This window comes from Dermochelys coriacea, chromosome 2 (assembly GCF_009764565.3).
Source record: "Dermochelys coriacea isolate rDerCor1 chromosome 2, rDerCor1.pri.v4, whole genome shotgun sequence".
NCBI lineage: Eukaryota > Metazoa > Chordata > Testudines > Dermochelyidae > Dermochelys > Dermochelys coriacea.
In genome coordinates, this window is record NC_050069.1 from 103,527,973 (window position 1) to 103,554,464 (window position 26,492).

Below are 26,492 nucleotides of genomic sequence, written 5' to 3' on the forward strand. Positions count from 1 at the left end.
TTAAGATTGTCCTTTTTTTTGTGTTGTTTTTTTCTGTGGTCCATGGACTGCTTGTGGCATTCAAGGACCTAAATTGAGGCCATCCAGGATGAGCATGTTAAGAACTTTTCTATTTGATTATGAATTGAGAATTTGTTCCCTGAGCTGTACCCTGTGATGTTTAAGCTGGACTATTTGGATCAACCCCAGTGCTCCAACCCTCTCTCAAACCCATTGCTCTCCAGTTGCCTCTTAATGCTTCTTTTGTAGCATCTGGGGCTCAGCTGGAAGAAAGGGAACAGAACAGGGTAGAAAACTTTCATCTTAAATAGTGGTCGTGGCCCCTTGATCTTTCTCAGATCTGTTCAGTCTTCAAGCTGAAAAGGTTGCACACTATTTATGTATTAGTGTCTCTTCTCTTGAGCACCAGCCAACCACACTATTCATCTGAACCCCTTTTTGAAACATTCAGGCCTTAATTCTGCAGTGCGCTGTTATCCCTGAGCAGAGCCCTATCAGGTCAGTGGGGTTTTCTGTGGGTACAATGAAATAGGATCAAAGCCTAAGGGCTATCTTATCAAAGCCTAAGGGCTACGCTACAAAGTTAGGTCAGGTTAATTATAGCGCTCAGGGCTGTGAAAAATTTCAGAGCCCTGAGTGATGTAACTAAGCTGACCTAAGCCTCAGTGTAGACACCACTAGATTGACGGGTTAGCATTTGTAGTGTAAACATACCCTTATTCTATGAATCTTAACTACCCTCTCCCCACTAAAAGCGAAAAAATTGTTCTGCTTTGAGATTAGTTTTTCCAGTTATTGGATGTATAGGTCTTTTTTTTTTGAGTACAATTTAACATATCATCTCTCCAACTTTAATGGAATACAATTTTTTTTTAAAAAAATAAATCTAGTTCTTATTGTTTTTTTAAATTAGAAGTAACTGGTAAAAATGAGAATTTGAACGGAGATTTAAGAGAAAACACATCTTTTTAATTGGGCTTTGTAGATCTGATTAGTTTTCTGGGGAGTCATTGCTTGTACACATTGCTGGAGAAAATCCAGTTCCAGTCGAATAATGTAATGTACACGTATTGCTGGAAAAAAACAGTTCCAGTTGAATAATGTGATTAGCTAAATGTATTACTGTTTATCACCTTTGTACAGGAAAGATATCTCAATCTTTGCCATTTTGAAATTCAGCTAAAATTTTGTAGTTGTCAGAAACTTGATTAAATGCCTTTAATCATAACTCTATTGAATCTCCTTTATAGTTGTTTGAGCAGAGGTTTAGAATAACTTGTGTAGTTTTTCTTTCCTAATCTTCTAGTTTTGTTTTGCCTTAGCAAGCCTTAGAAAACAGTGGGCTATCTTCAATTCCAGTCTCAGCGCATCCTACAGACTGCAGCCAGGCTAAGAATCCTACAACTCAGGATCACAATCCAGATGTTCAGAATCTTTCTAATCATCAAGCTGACCCTAATAATGCAGAACAAGATAAAGAGCAAGAAAGCCCAGATAAGATGGATAAAAAAGAGAAAAAGGTTATAAAGAAAAAGTCACCATTTTTACCTGGTAATGTTGGAAATGTTTTCTACATACAACTTTTGTGCAGTAATAACTACAATATCTTACAGTTTTATGTAGCACCTGTAACTGTAGTGTATAGGAACTTCCTAAAACACATGCAGTTGATATATCAATAAAATGCTTATGGAATTTCAAAAACACTAACACTTTATTCATTTGTTTTTAACAGAACTTGTGTGCGCACATTGGTTTCCATTTTCTCTACCCCATTCTGTGCATCCAAGTTTGGATTTTTCCTATTCATCCTTAGATCAGATTGAAGATCAGTACAGTAAAGGCATTGCCGGTACTGCTTCAGTGCCAGTTGGTTGGAGTTCTGTGACAAGCAATACTTAACGCTTCTGCTGCTCAGAGGTTAATAGTCATCTTATGTTGCTTGTTCTTTGTGTAGGAAGCAAAGACTTACAGTTGATCCCAAAACAGGAATCCCATGCCCTACACCATTCTTCAACCAGCTCGGACTGTCTGGCACACTCCAACCACTTGCATCCCCACCCCCATGGGAGCAGAGAAAAGAGGTACCATGTGCCTGCAGAGGGGTTTGAGTTGCTGTTCTTTCACCACCCCATCCAATTCCCTGGTCACAGAGGTGGCGATGGAGAGAGTCTGGCAGCACCACCCATGCTCCACCTTAGTGGCGAAAGAGGGCAAGTGACTGGACCTTCTGGGTTGAAGGGTCTTGTCCTCTGTCAGCCTTCAGTTTCGAATCTCAAATTACTGGGCTCTATTCACTAAATCAGCGGTTCTCAAACTGTGGGTCGGGACCCCAAAGTGGATTGATGGGGTCACCAGGGATGGATTAGTCTTGCTGGGGGAATGGTTGAACCTGTTCCTATGACCTACGAGGACGCAGGGTTCTTTTCCACCTATTTCCTGGTTCTCAAGAAGAAGGGCGGGTGGAGGCTGATCTTAGACCTCAGTCATCTCAACCACTTCATATGCAAGCCAAAGTTTTGTATTGTCATCCTAGCAGCCATCATACCTTTGCTAGAAAAGGGCATATGGTTTACGGCTCTTGATATGCAGGATGCTTTCTTTCATGTAGACGTCCATCCTACCCACAGACATTTCTTGAGATTCACAGCAGGTTCTCAATACTTCCAATACAGGGTTCTTTTGTTTGGACTCACCAGTGGTCTATGGTCTTCACCAAAGTTTTCTCGGTAGTAGGGACTCATCTTCGATGTCAAGGGGTGATTATATTCCCTTATCTCAACGTCTGACTGATAGCAGTGTGATCCAAAGCAGAGGCTCGAGTCTTGATCTCCATGCTGTTCACGTTCCTATCTTCACTGGCGGTGAGTGTAAAGGTTGAAAAATCAAGTTTTTATCCCACACAGTCCCTAGAATTCATTGGGGCCCACATCGGTGTGGTCTCTGCATGTGCCTACCTACTGGAGGACAGGTTCCAGAGTCTACAAGAACCAGTTACCAAGGTGGTCTCCAGTCCTTCTGTTCCGGTCAGGATTTGCCTTTCCCTTGGTCACATGGTGACCTGCACGTACATTACCGCCTTTTCTTGTCTTTGCTTTCACTGCCTGCAACTGTGTGGCTCTGAGGGCCTATTCTCTAGTGTACCATACCGTGGACTTCCTGCTGACAGTTCCAAGATTGTCTCCTCCCTCTAATGGTGGACAAACCCAGGTCAGGTCTGTATCAGGATACCCTTCTTCTCGTCATCACCAAGCATGACGATTGTCATGGACGTGTCACTCATCGGATGGGGTGCTCACGTGGGTGAGCACATGATACGGGGGACTTGAGCCACTCAGGTAAAGTTGCCAGTTTTGGTTTGGCTGTATTCCTGGAGATCCTTAATTTTTAATTAAGGATTAATCTTTAATTCCTGGAGACTCCAGGCCAATCCTGGAGAGTTGGCAACCGTACACTCAGGAATCCCAAATGCATATCAACATCCTGGAAATTCAGGCAGTGCGGAGAGCATTTAGCGCATTTCTCCCATCCATTCACTCCTGTCATGTTCTCATTGTGTCGGACAATTACCCCCACCATTTCCTACATCAACAAATGGGAGCATAATGTTGTCAGAGCTCTGGGCGGAAGTTGTTTGTCTTTGAGATTTGTGCATTACCCACAAGGTCCTGTTGTCAGCAGTGTATCTTCCTGGGACTCGGAATATAATGTTGGACTCTCTCAGCAGGAAATTCATGGCTGACCATGAATGGGACCTTCATGACACCATGGCTGCTGACTTTTTTGACCGTTGTGGGACTCCGACCTGGGACTTCCTGTATCCCACACCAACAGCAAATGTACCCAGTACTGTTTCGGGGGCTGGGGGGGGAGGGGGAAGGGAGATAGATCAGCGCCCTTTCTCAAGGCAGTGGCCCAGTTATCCGCTGGTCAGACCAAATCATTTGACTTTCCTCCCCTACTGCTCCTGCCACACGTCCTACACAAGATCAGAGAGGAGAGAGCGATGGTCGTTCTGATCGCCTCATTCTGCCCTCACAGTTTCTGGTTTCCCCTCCTCCTGTGCATGTTGACGTGTCCCCTGCTTCCACTGCCAGCTTTCTTGGAACTCCTCACGCAACATGGTGGCAGGATCAGGCATCTTAATCTGCAGATGCTTCACCTAAGAGCTTGGTTTTTGAACCGACATCGTCCTCTAGAGCAGGAATGTTCATCAGCAGTACAAGACATCCTCTCGAGTAGCAGAAAAGAGTCCACGAGGCGGGTCTTATAGGGCTGAGTGGAAACATTTCACCCTACGGGCCCAGCAGAGGGGTTTTGCCCCTGAGCACATGGACATCCTCTTCTTCTGGACTATCTCCTGTCCCTGAAGGCTTCAGGACTTGATCTCAACTTCATCAAGATTCATGTAGCCTTGCATCCCCTAGTGGAGGGCCATTCTGTCTTTACGCATCGCTTGACTACCAGGTCAGACTACCAGATCTCCTCTAGACTTAGCCGCCTGTTCAACCCTTTGCTCTGCAATGGGACCAACCATTCCCCCAGCAAGGCTAATCAGTTTTGTCCTCTAGGTATTGATGAAATTGCCCTTTGAACGTATGGCCTCCTACTCCCTATCTCTCTTTTCCATGAAGGTTGCCTTCCTGGTAGCTATTACTTCTGCAAGAAGGGTAGGCGAACTGGAGGCCATAATGGAAGACCCCCCCCTTTTACTAATTTCCCTAAGGACAAGGTTTCCCTGCACTTACAACCTTTGGCAAAAAGTTGGGGTGTATCCTGCTTTCATCTCAACCAGCCCATACACTTACCTGCTTTCTTTCTGAAGCCTCACACTTCAGCGGAGGAACAGCACCTTCGCTCCCTCAGTGTCCACAGGGCCCTAGCCTTCTACCTGGAGAGGATGAATCATTCAGAAAGTTCCCTAGACTGTTTATTGCTCTAGTGGAAAGGATTAAAGGTCAAGTGACCTTCACTCAAAGGGATCTCTACGTGCATTTCAGGGTGCATTATGCTCTGCTATTAGTTACTGTCATCACCCCTTGGGGTATAAGTCCATTCCACGAGAGAGCAAGCATAGACTACAGCTGTACTTCATAATGGACTGATTATGGACATATTTAGGGTGGCCATGTGGAGTTCGGTACATAGGCCTTCTCTTCCCATATGCCTTAGTGGAAGACTCTACAATGGATGCCTCATTCGGCATGGCTGTTCTCCGTTACATGATTTCATTGTCTTCCTCCTAACTAGGTACTGCTTGTTAATCACCCTCAGTGGAATACAATAGGGACATAACTCAAAGAAGAGGAGATTACTTATCTGTAACTGGAGGATCTTTGAGATGTGTGGTCCCTACCTGTATTCCAGCCCTGCACTCCTTCTCCTCTGTTGCGGATATGTTTGATTTGTGGTGGTGAAGGAACTGGGGGCATGGTTGGTCCATCCTGTCCTTTTATGTCTTTGGACGAAACCATGAGGCAGAGCAAGGGCCCATGCACGGACCAACAGATGCTACTGCTTTTAAAATCTCCAGCTCTGGATGCATGGTGCATGCATATAACTCTTGGTGGAATACAAATAGGAACTGCGCATCTCGAAGAACTTCCAGTTACAGATAAGTAACCTCCTCTTCTCCAGAGTGGCACAGGTTGAAGTTCTGCTTGGCTAAAGCCAAGTTCCAGTGCATCTACTAAACTCTCTGGAAGGGGAGTTTCAGTTCTCACAAGCTTTAAATTATCTGCTGACATATTAGTGCTTGTGGAATGGCTGCCATCTTGGCTGAAACCAGAAATTGAACTGAAGACCTCCAGAGCTAAAAGCATGCGTCTCTACAGCCTCATCTAAAGAGCCTGGCTCTCTAGCTTACATCTTTAACTGTCCACAGTTGATTGGGCATAGAGGGAAAGAGATAACACACTCCACCTAGTGAGTTACACATTTTGAGATATGAGATTTACATCACTTATGTAGTACATTACAATAAAGTAATGAGACATAAAAATTAATACATTATATATAATATATAGAAAATACTACATGTGTAAGAATACTGAATTAAGGTTTCTGTGGGAATTATAATTTTGTAAGTGTAAACTTTCAATTATAACATTGTATTAATAACAATTTCTTTGAAGTTTATTTTCTCCTAGTTTAGCTTCTGGTTTTTCTTATTTCAGTGAAATAATAATTTTAGGTTTGTGACATCACAATCCCTTTCTTTGGGAAAGGATGGGATGTGAGCAAGTCAGCATTATGTCTTAACTGCCTAATCAAATCTACTGTGCAACCATCTTAAATGATGTTAAACTGTATCTACATGGACACTGAGAGGGGAGTTTGAGTTGAGTTTAGCTACCTCAAGTGAGCTAACATGACTGAAAAATACATTGCTTATGTAGAGAATCCCAGTGTTGTCTGATGCTTCTCAGTTTTATAGGGAGTTAAAAGCTTATTAGGTGTGTAGAGCCCATTTTCTACATACCAAGGTACTGCAAAGTGTAACATTAATATCAAAAGTAACTTATTTTAATTTTGATTTTTTAAGATAGCTAGAGCAAAGGAAAAACTTTAAAAATACCAAGTGTCAGACATATGAAACTTGTTTTTAAAGAAGGGAATTCTACTGCATTTGAATGGGCATCAAGCAAGTTTGTGAAGACCTGATACACTGGTATTTGCAGCTAATACAAATACATTGGAAATGACACACAATCTACAAACAGGATTCTAAACATGAAGACTATTTTGAAAATGTAGGGGGTAAAATATGAAAGGTATTAGTCATAAAATTCTGAAATGTAAGATTAAACTTGAAAGAATGAATCCTGTTTTTCCGTGAAAAAGTACATTGCTTAAATTTAATCTTTTAGTTCTGTTCTCCTTTTATAAATGTAATAAGAACAAAATTCTAATTTGTAGCCTAAATTATTTTAAATTCAGTGGTACATGTATAGTATGTTAACTTAAGTTCTTTCATTGTGTGCATTAAGTTGAATTTCTTTAGGCAGAATGTTCTTAGTGTAAGAGAGAATTTTTCTTCAAGTGGCTCTGCATGTTCCCTACCTTGTGCAGTCTAATGGTGGAACCTTCACAAGCCGTGCCTGTTGGGGTGCTTTCTCTTAATACATATTCTTTACAACTCCGAGGTAGATGTAGGTTTCATTTTTAGAAGGTACACATGATACATTTTTTAAGTGATTTATTTTGAAAACTTTTCAGATTAGTTTTACAGCTATATCAGAAAATGAATGATTGTTTGGTTATTTCATTTACCAAAGGTAATTGAAGCAGATAGTTCACCTCCCAATGACTTCATAAATATCTCCAATTCAACAGGTTAATCTTTAATATTTGGAGGATTTTCTCGTCATGCTGTATTAGGAAGAAAACCTCACCAGACAAACATTTAACTAAAACAACAAGTTATGTATTCTGGAGTTTTTTCTTCAACAGCAAGCATATAATATTTTAACAAAACAAGCATATGAATTTTTGAATTTAGTTAAACATTCAGGTTTTTTAAAATCAGGTTTTGTTTTTGTTAAATGAAAATAGTTAAATGAAATATTAAAAAAACAAAAACAAATTAAATTGACTGGGTCAGCCAGGTCAACATGAGAAACTTAAAATATTGGCTTCTGCAGCTAACTCAGTTGTTTTCACTTTCATTTTCCAGTTTGTTCATAATCTGGAAAAGAAAAACATGCTTTCCTGCTTTTTCAGGTCTCAAACGATTTCTCAATTTGAAATCAATTAGTCCAAAAGAAGAAAATATTCTTTCCACACCGGCAGAAGAAGCTACTGCTGTTAAAAGTGAGATTATCACTTCAACAGTTTCTGAATCCAAGTGCTTAAGTGACTTCCCCCAGTTCACTGGTGTGACTTTCTTTAAAACATCATCAGCAAACATATATTTCTAGAATGGTTCACCCTTAGCTATGAAGTTTATTATAGATGGCATTATGGAGGGATGATTGCTGGTTGTCCATATCATAACCAACCTCTCTTCTTTAGCAATTAAGGTTTGACCCTGGTACCGAGTATTGAGAATATTTGCAAGAAAATGATCTGGAGATAGTGCTTGTTCCATTTGTTTTTTTTAATGCTTGCATATTTCTTTGCATATTTCTATTTTTAAGATCTCTCTCATTTCCTTCCAAATTTCAACTGCATCAGCAATAAAACAGCTATTTCTCTGCATTTTGTTCAAGGCTACAGAAATAGGCTTCAGGGTACTCAGCATGTGTTCAACATTTCTCGTGAGCCCAATGTTGAGAACTTTGGCTGTGACAGTGTCTTTTTTTTTCACGATTTTGTTCACAAACTGTCATCAGGTTAGGCCAGTTCTTGATCTAGTGCTCAAAACAATCCACTGCTGAGTTTCATCGCACGTCTTGTGGGAAAGTTAGTTTGATTCCTCCCACTTTTTTCAGAGCAGCTGCTGCAAAGTGGTTGTTAGGGAAGTATTTTGCAATTTCGACAACAGTAGCCTTTATTTCTGGAACACTGAAGTCTTTGGCTAGGAGGTGCATCAAATGAGCACTGCAACCATTAGCTTGGGACTCTCTTCTAAATAATTTCTGCTCATCTTGGATACGTTTGCAGCATTGTCTGTGACCAAGCTGCGTACTAGACATTTGAATTTTTTTTCACAGTTTGTTATAGCTGTTACTGCTACTTCTTGTAAGTATTCTGCTGTGTGTGCATTTCCTGATGTATCAGTTGTTTCTGTAAGGAAGACATTCCCTTCTTCTGTTGTCACACAAGCACATACAACAGGATCATTGTGGACATTGCTCCACCCATCAAGACTTGGGTTACCAATTTCACCCCTAGACTGGGGTGAGCAAACTGTGGCCCAGGGGGGCCACATCCAGCCCTTCATACGTTTTAATCTGGCCCTTGAGTGCCTGCCGGGGAGCAGGGTCTGGGGCTTGCCCTGCTCCACCTGTGCTGTGACTCTACAAGGCTCCCAGAAGCAGTGGCATGTCCCTCCTCTGGCTCCTATGCATAGGGTCAGACAAGGGGCTCCTCAGCTGCCATTGGCCGGGAGCCATGGTGAATGGGAGCTGCAGGGGCAGCACCTGCGGATGGGCCAGCACGCCAAACCCCCCGGCTGTGCCTCCCAGTAGGAGCTGGTTTCTGGGAGTTGCTTGAGATAAGCACCATCTGGAGCCTGCACCCCTGACTCCCTCCCGCACCCTAACTCCCTGCCCTGATTCCCCTCCCGCCCTCTGAACCCTCCCAGCCTGGAGCACCCTCCTATATCTCCACCCCTGGAAGATGGATAGTCTTCAGAATCCTGTATGTTGAGGATGGATTCTCCTAAACATAATAAGTCAGTGCAGTTATTTAATTATTACCACCATACTGCTCATTTAGTATTCCTCATTGCATTCACTGACACTCAGTACTACTTTAAAGGTGAAATTGTAAAAGGAAGATCTTCCTATTTCACCTATTTATTTTTTTTATCACAACTGCATCTAAAGTGATAGTACCATAGAGTAACAACTATATTTTTTTTCTCAAACATGAGAATTCAAGAATAGTCCAGAAGGAAAACAGGCAGTCCTTAAGAAAGAAGCATGAAATAAAAAAGTTTACCAACTTGAAGATCCTGAATGTTCAGCATGTTCCTTTCATCATCTTCAGCACAGCTTCCTCCTGAGAAGAAACACTTCTCATGATGTTGTTGTTTCATTCAGGCAACCAGGCCTTGCATTTCTTTCTTGCACTGTTTGCATTTTGTGTGCGTGCCTCTCTTACCCACAGATAGAGGAACTTCATTAAAATATTCCCAAACTGGGTCTCTTTTACGGCTTGCTGCCATTGTAGGTTTTCCTTTCTAGTGAGAGAATGGTATGGTAGATCTCAAATCAATGAAGGCTAGACTCAGAAAGACCTCACGACTTCTGGAATATGCTGCACAAAGAGTTTCACTTTTGTTTCTACTGCCTGTCCCTCCCTTCTCACATTTATCTCCAGACTTCTTCTCCTTGTCCAGATCTATTCCTCCCCCAACAACCTTCTATTCATTGAACTTTTTGAAACTTTGCACTTTTAGAGAGAGGTAAGGGATTGATTCTGTATACACAAATTTGCAGAGGGACAATAGGGTTGAGGTCTGTTATTTCTCACTTCTCTATATTATTTATTTATTTAAAAACATTTTTTGCTGTTGACAAGCATGTTATCTCTAGAAACACAAATCCATACCTGAGAACTGTAAAACTAAGCATCTCTGATGGTACCTTCTAGATTGAGCACTGAGATCCACCGTTTGGTAGATAGAAAGATTAATCTAAATAATCTATATAGAAGCTCCTGGAACCCCATAAATTGGGTCCCTAATCCATGAACTATTGGAACTCATTTACAAAACTTTTCTTAAACATTACGTGAATATATTGTCTCATGCTATAGAATTAGAATGAATAATACCTATTCCATGAAGAGATATCTTTGAGCTGTAATGTATCTTAATTAAAACTATCTTTAGATAGGTTTTTTCCTCAAAAAGCATTTTATCAAAAAAATCCGATTTTTAAAATTTTTTTTAAAAATATCATTGATTTTTATCCATCCTGGTATGCTATGTTTAAATCCTGTCAACACAAATATACAGCTCAAAAATGGCTAATACATGATATACTATTCCCATACACACACTCCACACTGTAGAATAAAATGTTACTATAGCTGTATTTTGTTGTTGTTTTTTTGTCCTCTTTCGTTACAGGTATGTTCGTAACTATGATTAAATAGGATTATCTTGATTTTATTTTAATCATATTTCTATAAGCAGCATTTACTCTAAGGGGAAGGTATCTGAGAAGTGCATTACACTTAGTTTACTAAGTCTTGGCAAGCATCTTCTGTGCTCATTTTTAATTCTCATCTTTTGTGTGACAGTGTCAGTTTATCAGATTGTTTATTAACTTACAGGTATATACAGGCACACATCTAATTTTAGTGTTACTCATTTCAGGTTCTGTACGTGAAGAGAATGGAATAAGGTGGCATGTTTGCCCATACTGCTCTAAAGAATTTAAAAAACCCAGTGATCTAGTGCGCCACATTCGAATTCACACGCATGAGAAGCCATTCAAGTGTCCCCAGTGTTTCCGCGCCTTTGCTGTGAAGAGCACTCTCACAGCACACACAAAAACACACACTGGCATTAAAGCTTTTAAGTGCCAGTATTGTATGAAATGTTTTTCCACCTCAGGAAGCTTAAAAGTTCACATTCGTCTGCATACAGGTAAGGCCTGTGAGTTATCCCTATGGTTTTATATGATGTTCAGAAGACCTCCAAGAATAGTGGATAGAGTTTGGTGTGTAGATATGAAGGCGATCAGACACCTTCATAAATATTGAATATAGAATGAAGTATTTTGTCTCTGACAAATAACGTCAAGAATTTAAATGGTAGTCCTGTTGAATTCTTGTATTTTAAATATTTATTCACCAAATATTTTAACTTGTTCATGTCCCAGTTCTCATTGGCGTATGACTTTTTTCACACCTTTTTCTCTGCTAAACCACAACTGTCCACCTATGTTGTTTCCTTCCTTCACTCTTGTTTTTCATTTTCTCCTGGAACATATATCTGCAGGGCTAGTTCTTTAGCTATTTCAGGCCTCCAGACAACAACCCTTACTTGAGTTATGAAGCTACTGAATCATTGAAGGTGGTAGAAGATTGTACACTTGAGTTGAAAGCTGCTGAGTGCAATAGTTCTGAGATTCCAATTTCTGTGGTATTCTAGCATGGAGTTCGCCCTTCAGGCATTCCTACTGGCTTGTAGTTGTTAGTGAAGAGTGTGCCACATAGTCACTACTCCCTCTTCCCATCAATTTGGGAATTTTTGTTCCACGTTTCCCTCTCATTTATGGAGCATGGATGGAAATATCTATCCTTTACTTTTAGGTTAGCCATGTACTTAAACAGCACACAAACAATCTCCCATTTCTGCTCTCTACCCCAAGTCAAAATAACACACACATCCTCCCTGCATTTGATCATGTCAGTCTCTGACACACGGTTATGATTTTACTATTTGGATGCCATAGCTTTTATTCCTGGGGACATGGATGTAAACCATGCAGTAATATATTTTAATTTCTTCCAGGTGTTAGACCTTTTGCTTGTCCTCACTGTGATAAAAAGTTCAGAACATCTGGCCACAGGAAGACTCACATTGCTTCACACTTTAAACACACTGAACTTCGAAAGATGCGACATCAGCGTAAACCTGCAAAAGTTCGAATAGGAAAGACCAGCGTTGCAGTACCGGATATTCCTTTGCAAGAACCCATACTCATCACTGATTTAGGTAAAGACTGAGTTAGTATGTGCTGTAACTTGCTCATTGTAATCCTGAAATTTGGGTTTAGAATGAAGTAGAGTACACTATTAAGCAAAGGCAGTCTATAAACTCACTAAATAAGATGCACCTGCAATTAACTGTTCAGCAGCTGCAGAGAAAGCTGTACTGTGTCAGCTGTTGAATTGAAAGTGTACTTTATGAATTTATAAAGAAGCCTTTTTATATTGATAAAATCCTATAAAGCTTAATAAAAAAAAAAGGTAAAATATGCAGTGTAGGAAAGGTGAACATATTCATTTGTTTCCTTTAGTTTTTTTGAGCTAATGCTTAGAGAACATATTCTAAAATCTCCTTAATCTAATCACATTTATTCTTGATAGTTATAATTTTATATAGCTTTAGTGGATTTTGTGTAAGTGGGAACTCGATTGAAGTAGTGTTTCATTAGCTATAACATTTTAGTAAGCTCACATGGCATCTTTCTATTCTGGCATAGGATGTTATATTATTTATCACTTTTTAAAACCATTTTGTTGTAACAGATTAGTTGTCATTCAGTTTTAGATGAAGAATTGTATGATAAATAAGAGGTTGGTGACAGTGGACAAAAGATTATGATGATATGTATGTACTTACATTTTCACCTAAAAATGGTTGATTTAGACTCCATTAGTGATGGGCAGTTTTCTGATTTGACCACCGTAAACTAGATATGCTAACCATAGTATTATTTTCAAAACTCCAACCAGAGTACAATAACCACATGAGTTTTTTTCAAATGAAAAAGATCAAACTATAGACCTAGAGTATTCCTAAATTGTTAAAGATATTAACATGGCCATAACAATCAGATGGGGCCCATTATTTTATTAATGAAAATAAACCCCACAAATTACTTTTTTTAAATGAGAAACTGTCAATAAGATCGTAGGATTGTAAAATTATTTTAGTTGCTTATATAATAAAGGTAGCCTTAATAAAAGCCCTGTTTTGTCATGTGTATTTTAAATGTAACATTTAAGAGCTTTTTAGAGACTTGGGCCCAAATTCTCTTGCGTGTCCAGTTTCACTGCAATAGATTACCATTTGCAGCTCCTTATTTCTCAGCCAAACTCTGCTGGTGCTGGCATGGTTTAAGCTTTGTCTTGACTAGGATTCAAAGATGCGTTATTAAAATGTGTTTGCTAACATGTTCCAAAGCTCTACTGTGGACAAGGCATTGGACAGAGTGTAGAGTATGTTAGCAAATGCTTTTGACTAGCACATTTTTAAATGCTAGTTAAGACCAAGCTTAAACTGTGCCAGCACCAGCACCGAGCTGAGAAATAAGGAGCAACAAATGGTAATCTGTTGCAGTGAAGACTGGCCACAGAAGAGAATTTGGGCCCAAGTGTCTAAAAAGCTCTTAAATGTTGCATTTAAAATGCACATGACCGTGCACAGTTTGTCACTGTGTCAGGACCAGCATAGTTCGCTGAGAATCAGTGACAAACATGTTCTAACAATACACCTTTTAAATCTTAGTCCAGACGTCCTTGAAATAGCAATGGGGAGATCTAAAATACTTGTTAGTAACCTGTGCCAAGTGGCTGTCATCTAGCTTGGGATTGTTGGAACATATTGAGCTCCAGCCATGCCCTCTCCCCAACCCAGCATCCCCCGCTCACCGGGCTATGGGTGATGATGGTAGGGGCAATATAGGAACCATTCTGGGTGAATCCAGCAAGGGAGATCTGGCAGTTTCCAGTTACTTTGCTGTAGTGACACATGGGCTGGGCTTATCAGAAAATTTTTCTCTTTGACATTTTCATTTCCCTTGAACATGGCCTGCTCAGTTCATTTTAATTCTACCAATAGTGAAGAAACACTTTTTCTGAGTTTATCTTACCATAAAAAAAAAGCTTTAGCATTCTTTAAAAAGGACCTATGAAAGCTTAATGTACTGTGACAGGGTTGGACCAGATGGCTATAGGAGAGTAATAGAAGGCAGATATATTAGCCCCAGGCTAAGTAGGTCCCTTTTCCCTGGGTAAGGTAACAGGGAAGGTTCCAGAACAATCAGGAACCTTCTGGAGACAATTAAGACAGGCTGATTAGAACACTTGCAGCCAATCAAGAAGCTGCTAGAATCAATTAAGGCAAGCTAATCAAGGTTTTAAAAAGGAGCTCACTTCAGTTTATGGTGTGTATGTGAGGAGCTAGGAGCAAGAGGCACTAGGAGCTGAGAGTGAGAACGCGGACTGTTGGAGGACTGAGGAGTACAAACATTATCAGACACCAGGAGGAAGGTCCTATGGTGAGGATTAAAGAAGGTGTTGGGAGGAGGCCATGGGGAAGTAGCCCAGGGAGTTGTAGCTGTCGCACAGTTGTTCCAGGAGGCACTCTAGACAGCTGCATTCCACAGGTCCCTGGGCTGGAACCCGGAGTAGAGGGCGCGCCCGGGTTCCCCCCAAATCCTCCCAACTCCTGGTCAGACACAGGAGTCGTCGACCTGGACTGTGAATTCAGAAAAAGGGCTAAGCTGAGGGCTGCCGTGAAACTCCAAGGCGAACAAATCCGCCATTAAGCGCAAGACCCACCAAGGTAGAGCAGGAACTTTGTCACAGTACATATATGTTGATATCTTTATTGCTGTTTTCACAAAACTTTTTCTATTTTAAATGTAACTCCTTTAGTTACTCTGAGTTAATATAAAATATTTACAATTATTTTATTTGTGAAGTAATTTAGTATTGTTTACTTTCTCATTTTTTCTCCGATGTTGAACTTCAGGGTTTTTCTTGCTACACAATTAGAATATATAAGATTTGTTTGGCTGTTTCTTAGAACTGACAAAGTAAATTCAGCAGTCAGTTACTTTTCAAACTTGTATTCAGACTGCCATCATTCTCAAAAAATAATATTCAAATGGTTACTATTTCTTATAGTTATCATTCCATAGAGAGCAAGTAAGTTCCATTTCTCAGAGTTGTGGAAGCATCAATAGTTCTTTTTCGAGTGATTGCACATGTCCTTTCCAGTTCAGGTATGCACCGGAGTTGGAGATTTTTTCCTTAGCGGTACCTGTGGGGTCAGCTCAGGTGCCTTCTGCTGCGTCATACTGCTGCACGAAGGGATAACTGATGGACCCGCCCTAGATGCTAGTTCCTTTTTACTGCAAGTGTTTGGTAGTCAAAGGACATTGACTTGCTACTGCAAGTTTCTCTCTCGTTACAGAAAAAATATCTTCCTTACTGTATGTACATAGTTAGTGGTATACGTTAGATTAGGTAGTGGTTTTTGTTGCTGGTAGTTTATTTATTTATTTATTTACCTATCTATTTATTTATTTATTTATTTTGGTCTTTGTTTTCTTGGAGCATCGGTTCCATCTTATTCTCAGGCTGCCAATATTCAGTACAGGGATTTGCGTCAGTCTCTGAGGTTTAAGCTGTGTGCTGGCTGCAAAGAGTCTTTGCTAGTGAGATACCCTTGTTCACCTGCCTAAAGTGCCTTGGCAGGAGTCACATTAGAAAACTCTGTGAAAACACATTAGAGAAGATTTGCAGGGACTTGAAGCCCTGGACGAAAAAGGACAGAGAATTGAGATTGCATCACGATCTCAGGGAGGTTGCCCAGTGTCCTCCTTCAGAACATTCTCTCTCAGGGCACACACTGAATACTTTGGCATCAGGAAGGAGTGGCCCTACGGACATGGCTTCTGAAAGTCAGTACTGATCCCCTTCTCCGGTGTTGAGAAAGAAATGCAAAAGGGCAAACTCATATAAGCAGCTGAGACTTAGCTCCACTAGATAATCAAGCTCCCCGGTACTGTCCACCATTAAGCACTCAGGAAAGAACAGGGTGTACTCTGGGAAGAGACACTTCCTGGTTATGACTTCTTCTCATCAGGGGTCGCAGTTTTCTCCTCTTAGGTCAGTTATTCCCATTGAGAACATTATAGAATTCATTACTGCCACTGGAAATCAGTGACTGAACAGGGCACTACTGAAAATGCTGTGAAATTTAGATGGTCATGTTTTGATATGTGATATAGCAAAATGAATCTTTCCAGTTCTGTTAACTTCACTAATGATCCGTCACTTTCTCCTCTTCCTTGTCTATTGTGCTGTCCATAGCCACAGTAATGAATTTGGTTTTTTTGTATTTTGACAGTATCCTTTCTCTGTTATCATTGCTTGTCTTGATAGATCATTGTGCTTCTATTGGTTTTAAGAATTCTTACAGGTTGCTAATATTTTAGAGTAGACAGTTTGCCTATTCAATTTGTAAAATCTTTTTTCCCTTTGTAAAAGGAATGTATACATCTTAGTTCCACACCCTCCTACATGTTTTTGTTTTAAGAATCTCTTGACACTAATCATGTTAGTCTGCATCAAAAAATGTAGTCCTAGTGTGTAATAATAAGATCAGCCAGGAATTTTGCTTGGAGTGAATTTTTTAGACCAAAAAAGAAATAGAAGCATATTTTGTTCTGTGGTGGAAGTAAAATATCTTCAATGATTAATTTATTTGATTAAAGTGCACATTTCTGAATGTTAAGAATTGTGAAATATATGGAAAAGTAGGGTTTTTTTACAGATACATTGTAATTCCTGCACCTTACTGAGTTTGAAATGTGCTGTGTAGGAATCTGAACTTCTGCTACTCCTCCAACAGGTAGCACATGCACTCTAGTGACATTTAAGTGTTCTGAGGACTATCATTTTCTTTTCTCTGAATGGTGACAAGAAATTCCAAGCTGCAAATGTCTTTGCTCAGTGGTGGTGGTGGTATGGTTAAACTGTTTCTTGATGGAAAATTCAAAAAGGTGTAGGTTTTATTTTTTGTTGAAAATATTTTATTCATTTACTTACTTATTTATTCGTGTATCTATTTATTTGTTTGCTCTTGGGTCCAGATATTTTAAGGCAGGTTTCTTTATATGTTCCCTGTGGTATTTTTCATTAAAGTATTGACCAAGAAGTGCCATTGAAGTTATAATCACTTTTCTGAATTTGACTGATGTCCAATAATATTGATTCCTGCTTTTGGTAGGAAGAAATGTTATTTTAAAGAATAAGTTCTCAAAAATATCTAGTTAAGTTGCTGCATCCTGGGTAAAGTGTCTCTTGTCTTTCCTGGCTACCTCAAATGTTTTCTCATTCATCTTATCAATTATAGATATAATTAGAGAATATTTGGGTGTGTTCACAGTAGGAATTTTCATTACTTTTCCAAATATTTGTTCAGTGCTAGTGGTAGCATGAGTGATGGTTCTAGTGTGGACTGGGCACATGCTTTCCCACTACCATACACCTGCCTGGAGAGAGAGAGAGAGAGAGAGTGTGTGTGTGTGTGTGTGTGAGTGAGATCTCCAAATACTAATTTGTGTGGAGTTACCTGTAAAGTTTAAATTTTGATATGGTAGCTCCATGCATCCTAAGCTGCAAGAAAGGGGATAGAAGCGCTATTTTGGAGAGGGGCAAGGATAGGTTTGCAGGAGGAGGTGACTGCCATCTATAGTTGTTAAGTCTCTACTGAGAGGAGCTCCACTTCTATCAAGGTTTAGGAACTTCACAGCAGGAAGGGCCTTTGCCAAGTGAAGCTCTGTTCCTGCTGGATTTAGAAGACCCAGATCATCTTCTGTAGACCTCTCCTGGTTCTACCTCACAAAACATTCTTAAAAGAAATTAATTGGTCACATAGTCTTTTCTTAGCTGCTGTTTTTAATCTCAAAGGATGTTCCTCTTACCTTCAAGGTTAGCAGTATGCAGCCAGGCAGAAGAAACCCTTTGAACTTTCCTTTGTGGGGAGAAATAAAACACCTGTAAGGAAGAAATGCAGAATGGTGGGTGGGCAGGCTGAAGAGCTAGAATAGCTGTTCTCAAACTGTGGGTAGTGACCCCAAAGTGGGTCACAAGTTTTTTTTTAATGGGGTCGCTAGGGGTGGTGGTAGATTTCCTGCTGCTGGAGGTGGAAGCTGAAGCCTGAGCCCCATTGCTCAGGGCTGAAGCCAACACGTGAGCAACTTAGCTTCGCTCGGCGCCCTGTGGAATGGGGTCAAGGGCCATTGCCCTGCTAACCGCCCCCTAATGCCGGCCCAAATTCTATGCTCCAGAATCTAGAGTTAATACAGGACGCTGGGATTGTGTAGTAATTTTTTTTGTTGGAAGTGGGTTTCAGTGCAATGAAGTTGGCAAAAAGAGCTAGAAGATGGCAAAAACTGGCTATTTCTGTGAATATAAGCAGCACAAACAGATTTATGTAGTCTCTTAGTAAAAAAAGATAAATTGTACAGTAACTTTTTATAAGATTGCACACTACTGCTGAGCACAGGACTCTATTTTTGATTCAAAGATATGTGAATGGTTTTGGACCTTTTTACTTGAGAAATCTGCTACTACCCCACATTCTGTCATATCATTTGGGAAGGGGTTCTTTTGTGAATTTTCTAAGACTAAGACTTGGACAGTTAGTAGCTGGATCTCTCCTCGTTTTGCAGAGCTGAAGTTGGCTGTCTTCAGGGTACAGTGTATAAATAGCATCTGTTTAAATAAGGTTGTTTTTTTCCCCTGTGAAATTCTGATGGCACTGAAAAGATAACCACCAATTAGTGGAGGTAGATATTGGGCAAACAAGCATTGGTAATTTCCATTCTCTGTTTCAAATGTAGGTTTTATGTAATGTGAAGAAGACTAGTGCTACAGTGATGCGGTATCACTTATATAAACTCTTCCAATTAAATTTAATGTAACAAAATTACACAGCAGTAGGATAAAATGAAATCTAGCTAATTAAGTGTGATGTGAAATGACTGAAATAAGATCCCTATATAAGACTTCAGTCAGTTGGTAGTGAATTAGTAAATAAATCGTGTTTTATTGAACTTATTTTGGATTTTGTTGGAAATAAATGTCTTATATGGACTCATAGGATTATATTTGCGGCTTACTGTAAGGGGCTAGAGCCATTAGTGCTAGAAGGAACTGTGCAGCTAAGGTACCACATGCAATTTTAAAAAGATACTGTAAAGATGTTTAGTTTTTTTCTGTTACTACCGATTTACTATATTTAATAATATGTATTGTTTTTAAAAATGGTTAATCTCTTTATACCATTGCAGTTTTACCAAATGATCCCATTTTGTTTTTTGTTTTACATATGCAGGTCTTATCCAGCCAATCCCAAGGAATAGCCAGTTTTTCCAAAGTTATTTTAATAATAGTTTTGGAAATGAAGCAGACAGGCCATACAAGTGTTGTTATTGCAATCGAGCATATAAAAAATCTTGCCATCTTAAGCAACATATCAGGTAAAATGAACACAAAATAGAAAGGAAATAAATGTATTTAATAAAAGTAATTTAATGTGAGGACAGTTAAACTGGAAGAATAATTCGTGGGAGGTGTTTATATAGGACTCCTTGCTAAGGCTTCAGCTTTACTATTTTGCTGTCCTTAGCTGATGAAACTACAGAATTAATTTAAGAAGTCAGGTTGGTCCCGATTTTTGGCTAACTTGTACTCTGTGCACTGCCATCAATATCAGTGGGATTGCTTGGGGGTATTAGTGCAGAATTTATCCTATTGACTCTTAAGCGCCGGATTTTTCTATACTACGTATAAAAATGTGCAAGCAGTTGTATGGACATTTACTGCACAAATTGAGTGAGTTTATGGTAAAGGGGCAAATTATATGTTTAACTGTTGTAATTAGAAAAGGAAGCTGGGCTTGTAACTGCATGCACATTTCACAGCTAGTGGTTATCAGTGCATACTTCCTTACTGGTGGTTTGATTGAAGTTTAGTTCAAGAAATAATTTCGTGTATGCATTATGTATATAGTATAATTCCTGCAAGAAAAATCTGATTTATGTAATTAAAGACCATAAGGTTAAACAGGCAATATTAATTCTGGCATTTCCAAACTTTTTAGTGCTTGACCTTACAACCTTAATGTTCTTTTAAGGTCGGCTTTGTGTGTATGGGGCGTGTATGGGGCTGTGTGTGTAATTTCCTTGTTTTTTTTTAAAAAAAAAAAAAGCAAATTGGAAAAACAAATTTTCATTTGTCATTATATTGGCACCCACATGGTTCACCTGCAGAGTTTAAAGCTTTAGATCCACTACACAGACCTCTGCCTTTTGAGCTAACTGAATTACTCATAGCAATAGTAGGTTGTCATCCTCTCTGTGGATCAGAACTAGTAGGGGATGAGTCATACATTTTGCCAGTAGGTTTCACAGGTATTTGCTGATAGAGGAATGGTGAGACTCAGGAGTATTGGATTCCATTCCAGACTATAGGGGAGTGTGTTGTAGTAGTCACACTCTTCTGCCAATTCTGCTTCCCCTTTCCCGCAAGATTGATCCTTTGTGCCCCATCGCTTTCAAATTGTGCCTGCTCCAGTCATGTCTCCTTAGTTCCAGTTCCATTCTCTACCACTTGGGCTTCTCATACAAGTCCCGGTCTCCTTGCACAGCTAGTCTCGGTTTCCCTCCCCACTGGCTCAGTCTCAACACCCTAATTCTTAGTTGCGTTTCCCTGCCCTCGTTCCTTCTCCCAGTCTGCTCTCCCACTCCATCCCTGTCTGGCTCTGCATTTTAATCAGGGAGCTGCTTGACCTAACCAGGTCGGGGAGGGCGGTGTGCACACAGAAGAGACGGTCTCCCTGCTTTCAGCTCACAGCAGCCCAGTCCTGAGTTGTAGCACGCTCAGTGTGGACAAAATGTTCAGGGAATTTAGCTGCAAGTCTCAACTGAGCATTTGCAAACTGAGATTTTTCAAAGACTTGACTAAATTTGCATGTATTTTCATGGGAACAGCAAAAGGCATATCCTGGATATAAAGGCTACCCCCCGGCTCAATTTCAAGTCCCTGCTCCAAAACATGGTGGCACTAGAGGTCAAAAAAAGATCACCAACATTTTTTCCTGACCTCGTTCTTGGAAATGGCTGAATTGTTTTAGCTGAAATTTTCGAGTAGAAGTTGTAGTAATGCTTAATAATCAGCCTTAGGCAGAAGGTTGGAATGCAGAATTTCAGCTCAAATATTTTAATTTTTGGCAAAGCTATAAGCAAGAAGTTTCTACCAACTCTCCCATAATTACGTGCTTAAGTGTAATTATATAACCATTTTTTAGCTTATTTTTTCAGGTTTTGTTGAATAAAATGTTAGATGCTCTTTGGTTATGTTTTTTCTTATTTTGCTGTTGATGACATTGAGAAATCAAACCCAATCTGTGCTTTTGATTTTTTTTTTTTATCTTTTTTTAAAAGATCACACACTGGTGAGAAGCCATTTAAGTGTTCTCAGTGCGGAAGAGGTTTTGTCTCGGCTGGAGTGCTAAAAGCGCATATTAGAACTCATACTGGATTGAAGGCTTTTAAGTGTCTTATATGTAATGGGGCCTTCACTACTGGTGGTAGCCTCAGGCGACACATGGGGATCCATAATGATCTTCGACCATATATGTGTCCATATTGTCAAAAAACGTTCAAAACTTCATTAAACTGCAAAAAGCACATGAAAACTCATAGGTAGGTATAAAACTTTTTTTTTTTTAACTCTTTCAGAACATTGCAGTAGTTCATCCTTAAAGCGTCCTTGAAACCTAGCTTTGATTTAAGAGCTATGTATTATTATCTAGGTTCTAAAAGAGTTAAGAGTAATTTGGTATAATTTAATTAGGAAAAAGCCCTTGTTAGCATCTAGCATGATGAGTCTTGGACTATAACTGAAGCTCCTAGGCAATACTTTAGTACAAATAAATGATGATAAAATAGTAAAACTGTCATATAAAGAGCTAAAATAGTGTCTAAGTGTGTGCATCCTTTGCTAATAAAAGATCTCTTCTTTCATTCTCAGGTATGAGCTTGCACAGCAGCTTCAGCAGCACCAGCAAGCTGCTTCAATAGATGATTCAACAGTAGACCAGCAGAGCATTCATGTTTCCACTCAGATGCAAGTAGAGATTGAAAGTGATGAGCTGCAGCAGCCAGAAGCTGTCACAACAGATCAGGAAGCTATTTTAGAACTAGACCAGCAGCAGGTGGTAACCACAGAAGAAACAGGACTGGGACAACAATTGTCTGACCAACCTTTAGAGCAAGATGAAGGTATATATTTAGAACATCAAAAACTACACTGAAGAAAAAGTCAGTTTTAGGGGAAGTTCTCAAATTATTTTATCTTGAAAACTTTTATGAATTTGGTTTTAAAACATCTGAAATAATGGTTTAGAAAAACATATTTTCTGTAAAAGTGTACAGTAATTACTTAATTACTTAAAATTTACATAAATGACTTAATTTTTTTACCCTGCATAATTGTGTAAAATATACTGGGAAATATAAAATATTTTATATTAACCCTTACCCATTTCTATTTGGCAAACAAATCTAAACAATGTATCACAAAAATATGCTGTGTACTTTATGCAAACATTTTCTTTCTAAATCACCATCTTCCAGCACAACTTTTCAGGTTGTTATCAAAGCACATGTGCACAGATGGTGGAAAGAATACAAAATATTTTGTTAGTTGCCATTGCCAGTATCAAAAAGTTAGGTAGATTTGGTTAAATGAGATGTTTTTGTTTGCAGTTGACCAATAGAATTGATTGATAAACTTTAAACTTTAAAAAAAAATACAACACCTAAAGATTTAAGTCTTCAGGTCTGCACCTGACAGATAATTTTCAAAATAAAAAGATTTTAAAAGATTGAATAATGACATATTAAAGAAATTTTATTTGTGACTAATTGTATATCTACCTAATTAATTTGTGTTCTTTTCTTGAATTTATGTTCCTGATTTCAGATAGGTTTGTGACATCCCAACATACTTTACAGGAGAACATCAATCAATTTGAACAGCAAACTTTAACACAGCAGTCATTTGATCAGCAAGGGTTATCGCAAGGTTAGTTATAGATAAAAACATTTAAATTACAGCTCTTAGTAAATTTGGCCCTAAAGTATTAGAATTATTAAAAGCCTCAACTCTGTGCACATGGGTAACCATGTTGTCATAAATATAAAGGGAAGGGTAAACACCTTTAAAATTCCTCCTGGTCAGAGGAAAAATCCTTTCACCTGTAACGGGTTAAGATGCTAGGATAACCTCGCTGACACCTGACCACAGTGACCAATGAGGAGTCAAGATACTTTCAAAGCTGGAGGGAGCGAGAAACAAAGGGTCTGTGTGTGTGATGCTTTTGCCGGGGACAGAACAGGAATGGAGTCTTAGAATTTAGTAAGTAATCTAGCTAGATATGCGTTAGATTATGATTTCTTTAAATGGCTGAGAAATTAGACTGTGCTGAATAGAATGGATATTCTTGTCTTTGTGTCTTTCGTGTAGCTTAAGGTTTTGCCTAGAGGGATTCTCTATGTTTTGAATCTAATTACCCTGTAAGATATTTACCATGCTGATTTTACAGAGGTGATTCTTTTTAGCCTTTCTTATATTAAAATTCTTCTTGTAAGAAATTGAATGCTTTTTTCATTGTTCTTAAGATCCAAGGGTTTGTGTCTGTGTTCACCTATGCAAATTGGTGAGGATTTTTATCAAGCCTTCCCCAGGCAGGGGGGGTGCAAGGTTTTGGTGAGGATTTTGGAGGCAAAGACATTCCCAAACAACATTTTCCCAGTAAACCCAGTCGAACGTTTGGTGGTGGCAGTGGAAGTCCAAGGGCAAAGGGTAAAATAGTTTGTACCTTGGGGAAGTTTTAACCTAAGCTGGTAAAAGTAAGCTTAGGAGATTTTCATGCAGATCCCCACATCTGTACCCTAGAGTTCAGAGCGGGGAAGGAACCTTGACACATGTGTTTAGCTGTCCCATTCGTGCATGCACAAAAACGAGACCAACTGAAAACCTGATCTTAACTATTTTGAAAATAGGCCTTGTAATATGAAAAAAATAGAGTTTTTGGCTATTTAAACTTATATAGATTTTCCTTTAAAATGATCTCTATCTAGTGGTTACAGCATGAGTTTTATAGTCAGGCATTTTTATTCTGTTTCTAGTTTGAGTGACCATGAGCAGTCTTCATAACATCTTTTGTCTTACTAAACAACAAATTAAAGGAAGACAGTAATGTTTGTCTACCTCACAAAGGTGTTGAGGCTTTCTTAATGTCTGTAAAGAACTTTGAGATTATTGGTGAAAAAGCATCAGGTACTATAAATGCACAGCATTAGGTTATCGAATTTACATACTGCCATAGCAATGCCTTTTAAAATTTGCAAAAATATATGCAAAAGTCAAAATACCCAACATCTGTTAATTTGATTTTTTTATGTTTATGTGTAATTTTGCCAATTTTGGGGAGCTGTTATCAAGGTTGGCAAGTGGTGTAAATCTGGTGGTATTTGAGTGAGTGAGGGAAGGATAATAGCATTAAGAACTGGCTGGATCCCTGCCTTAATCATTTTAGATACCTTAACATTGGAGCTTTTTGAAGCTGTATAATACTGTTTTAAAGGAAGCATAATAATTTTGGATGTTCTCTACACTCCACTGGAACTTACTTTCAACTTCAGTTCTTTTTAAATAAATTTTTGTTCAGGAATGGTCATGTCTTTGAATGAGCACCAAAAGTTTTTAATATGGCTGTCATATAAAGTCTGCAGAAGGGAAGTTCTGTTGTATTACAAGGCCCACCAAAGCGGGGCTCATCTTTTGCAAATTTCAGCAAGTCCAGAAGAGAGATGTGTGTGATGGAGAAATATATACCTGGATGGGATAAGGGGTGGGTAGTGGATGATGCAGGAAGGCTCTAATCCACATAGAAAACTTCAAGAACTTTTTACGAGAGATCAAACTTGTAGTGTTCAAAAGTTTTAGAAGTTTCTGTTGTTGATAAACTCCTTCCCTCCCTTTTGGTTCCTTGTTCCGTCTGTTGTTGCCCATCTCAACTCAGATACATCTCCATGGGACTCCTCCAATACTCTTATGTCCTACCCAAGACCTCTGTACTCTCCTGTCTCCTTGCATGCATCTCTCTTCCTACCTCTGAAACATGCCACACCCTTTCAACACCTCGCTTTAGTTCCTTGTATGCACCTATGTGTCTTTTTGTCCTCTCTGCTCTGCTACCATTCCATGCCTTATCTCCTCTGTACCCCTAGGTCCCTTTCAACTCTCATGGATGGATATTCTGCCTTTCCTGCCCATCGCCCTTGTCTTCTTCCCATATTCTCCAGTGTCTTTCATTCAAACACTGGGGAGCACTACTTCATGCCATTGCTCCATATACCTCACTGTCCCCAGTCTTCTAATACCCCCCACTATATCTCATCCTAGACTTCTACCTGGTTTCCTACCCCTGTTTCTGACTCAGGCTTGGTCTACGCTACACATTTAGGTTGACGTTAACCTAAGTACAGACTACAGCCTTGTCCTGTTGATGTAAGTGCCCTACTACACCGACATAATAACTCCACTTCCACAAGAGGCATAGGTCTTACGTTGGTGTAGTTAGGGTTGACTGTGTCTGTGTAGACACTGTCTGTCTTACTTTGGTTGTTGGCTGTCTTGTCAATTTCAGGGCTCCATACTGGAGCCCTGAAATTGACAAGAAAACTTGGCAGCTAGAGCCTGGCTGTCCCCTGCTCCCAGCTGGGCTGTGCCTGCCCAGTTCCTCATTCAGGGTTCTGCTCCTGGCGGGTAGGCGAGAAGCCCGCCTCCCCCCCCACATTAAATCTGTAGCTTAAACATGCCCTCATGGAGGTCCTGCAAAAGTAAGGCCTGTAGTCATTAATGGGTCATGTGAAAACTACTTCTGGTGTTTACAAAACTTTCTAGAAAAATACCTATGGAATGTAGAATGTGGCATGCGAAACTTGAAGATGATCTGTTTCTGATTGTGACTGAGGAGTGGTTTAAAATTTGGACTTATGGGCACTTAGTTTTGACCTTAATTACATAATACCTATTGATGCTCCCTAATTACACATAAATGATTTGAATTACTATTGTTTTTTATTTCCTCAGTTTTTAATTTGGTTCCTTGTCTAGTTAAATAGCTCCCTTTATAAAGATATAACTGCCTCTTATTACTTCAGTGTGTTATACAATTTAGGATATTTTATTTTGTTTTGCTGATTTTGATACTTAGTTACACTGCATTTTAAATAAGAGTTGAGAGAACGTATTAATGTCTCTAGATTTATTAA

The 26,492-nt window shown here is 39.3% G+C and overlaps 1 protein-coding gene across 11 annotated transcripts in view; it reads left to right on the top strand.

The window, feature by feature from the left end:
- The window catches only part of ZNF236 (zinc finger protein 236), a 188,547-nt gene that overhangs the window by 59,607 nt on the left and 102,448 nt on the right, over positions 1-26,492 (top strand). For all 11 annotated transcript variants that reach the window (XR_006278954.1, XR_006278953.1, XM_043508226.1 and 8 more), the window contains 7 exons: positions 1,323-1,551; positions 10,991-11,263; positions 12,134-12,337; positions 19,481-19,625; positions 21,591-21,851; positions 22,180-22,430; positions 23,134-23,235. Coding sequence is in view for 9 of the 11 variants with exons in the window: in XM_043508226.1 (XP_043364161.1) it covers positions 1,323-1,551; positions 10,991-11,263; positions 12,134-12,337; positions 19,481-19,625; positions 21,591-21,851; positions 22,180-22,430; positions 23,134-23,235 (1,465 nt within the window). In the remaining 2 variants the exon portion in view is untranslated. The remainder of the gene's footprint in view (positions 1-1,322; positions 1,552-10,990; positions 11,264-12,133; positions 12,338-19,480; positions 19,626-21,590; positions 21,852-22,179; positions 22,431-23,133; positions 23,236-26,492) is intronic.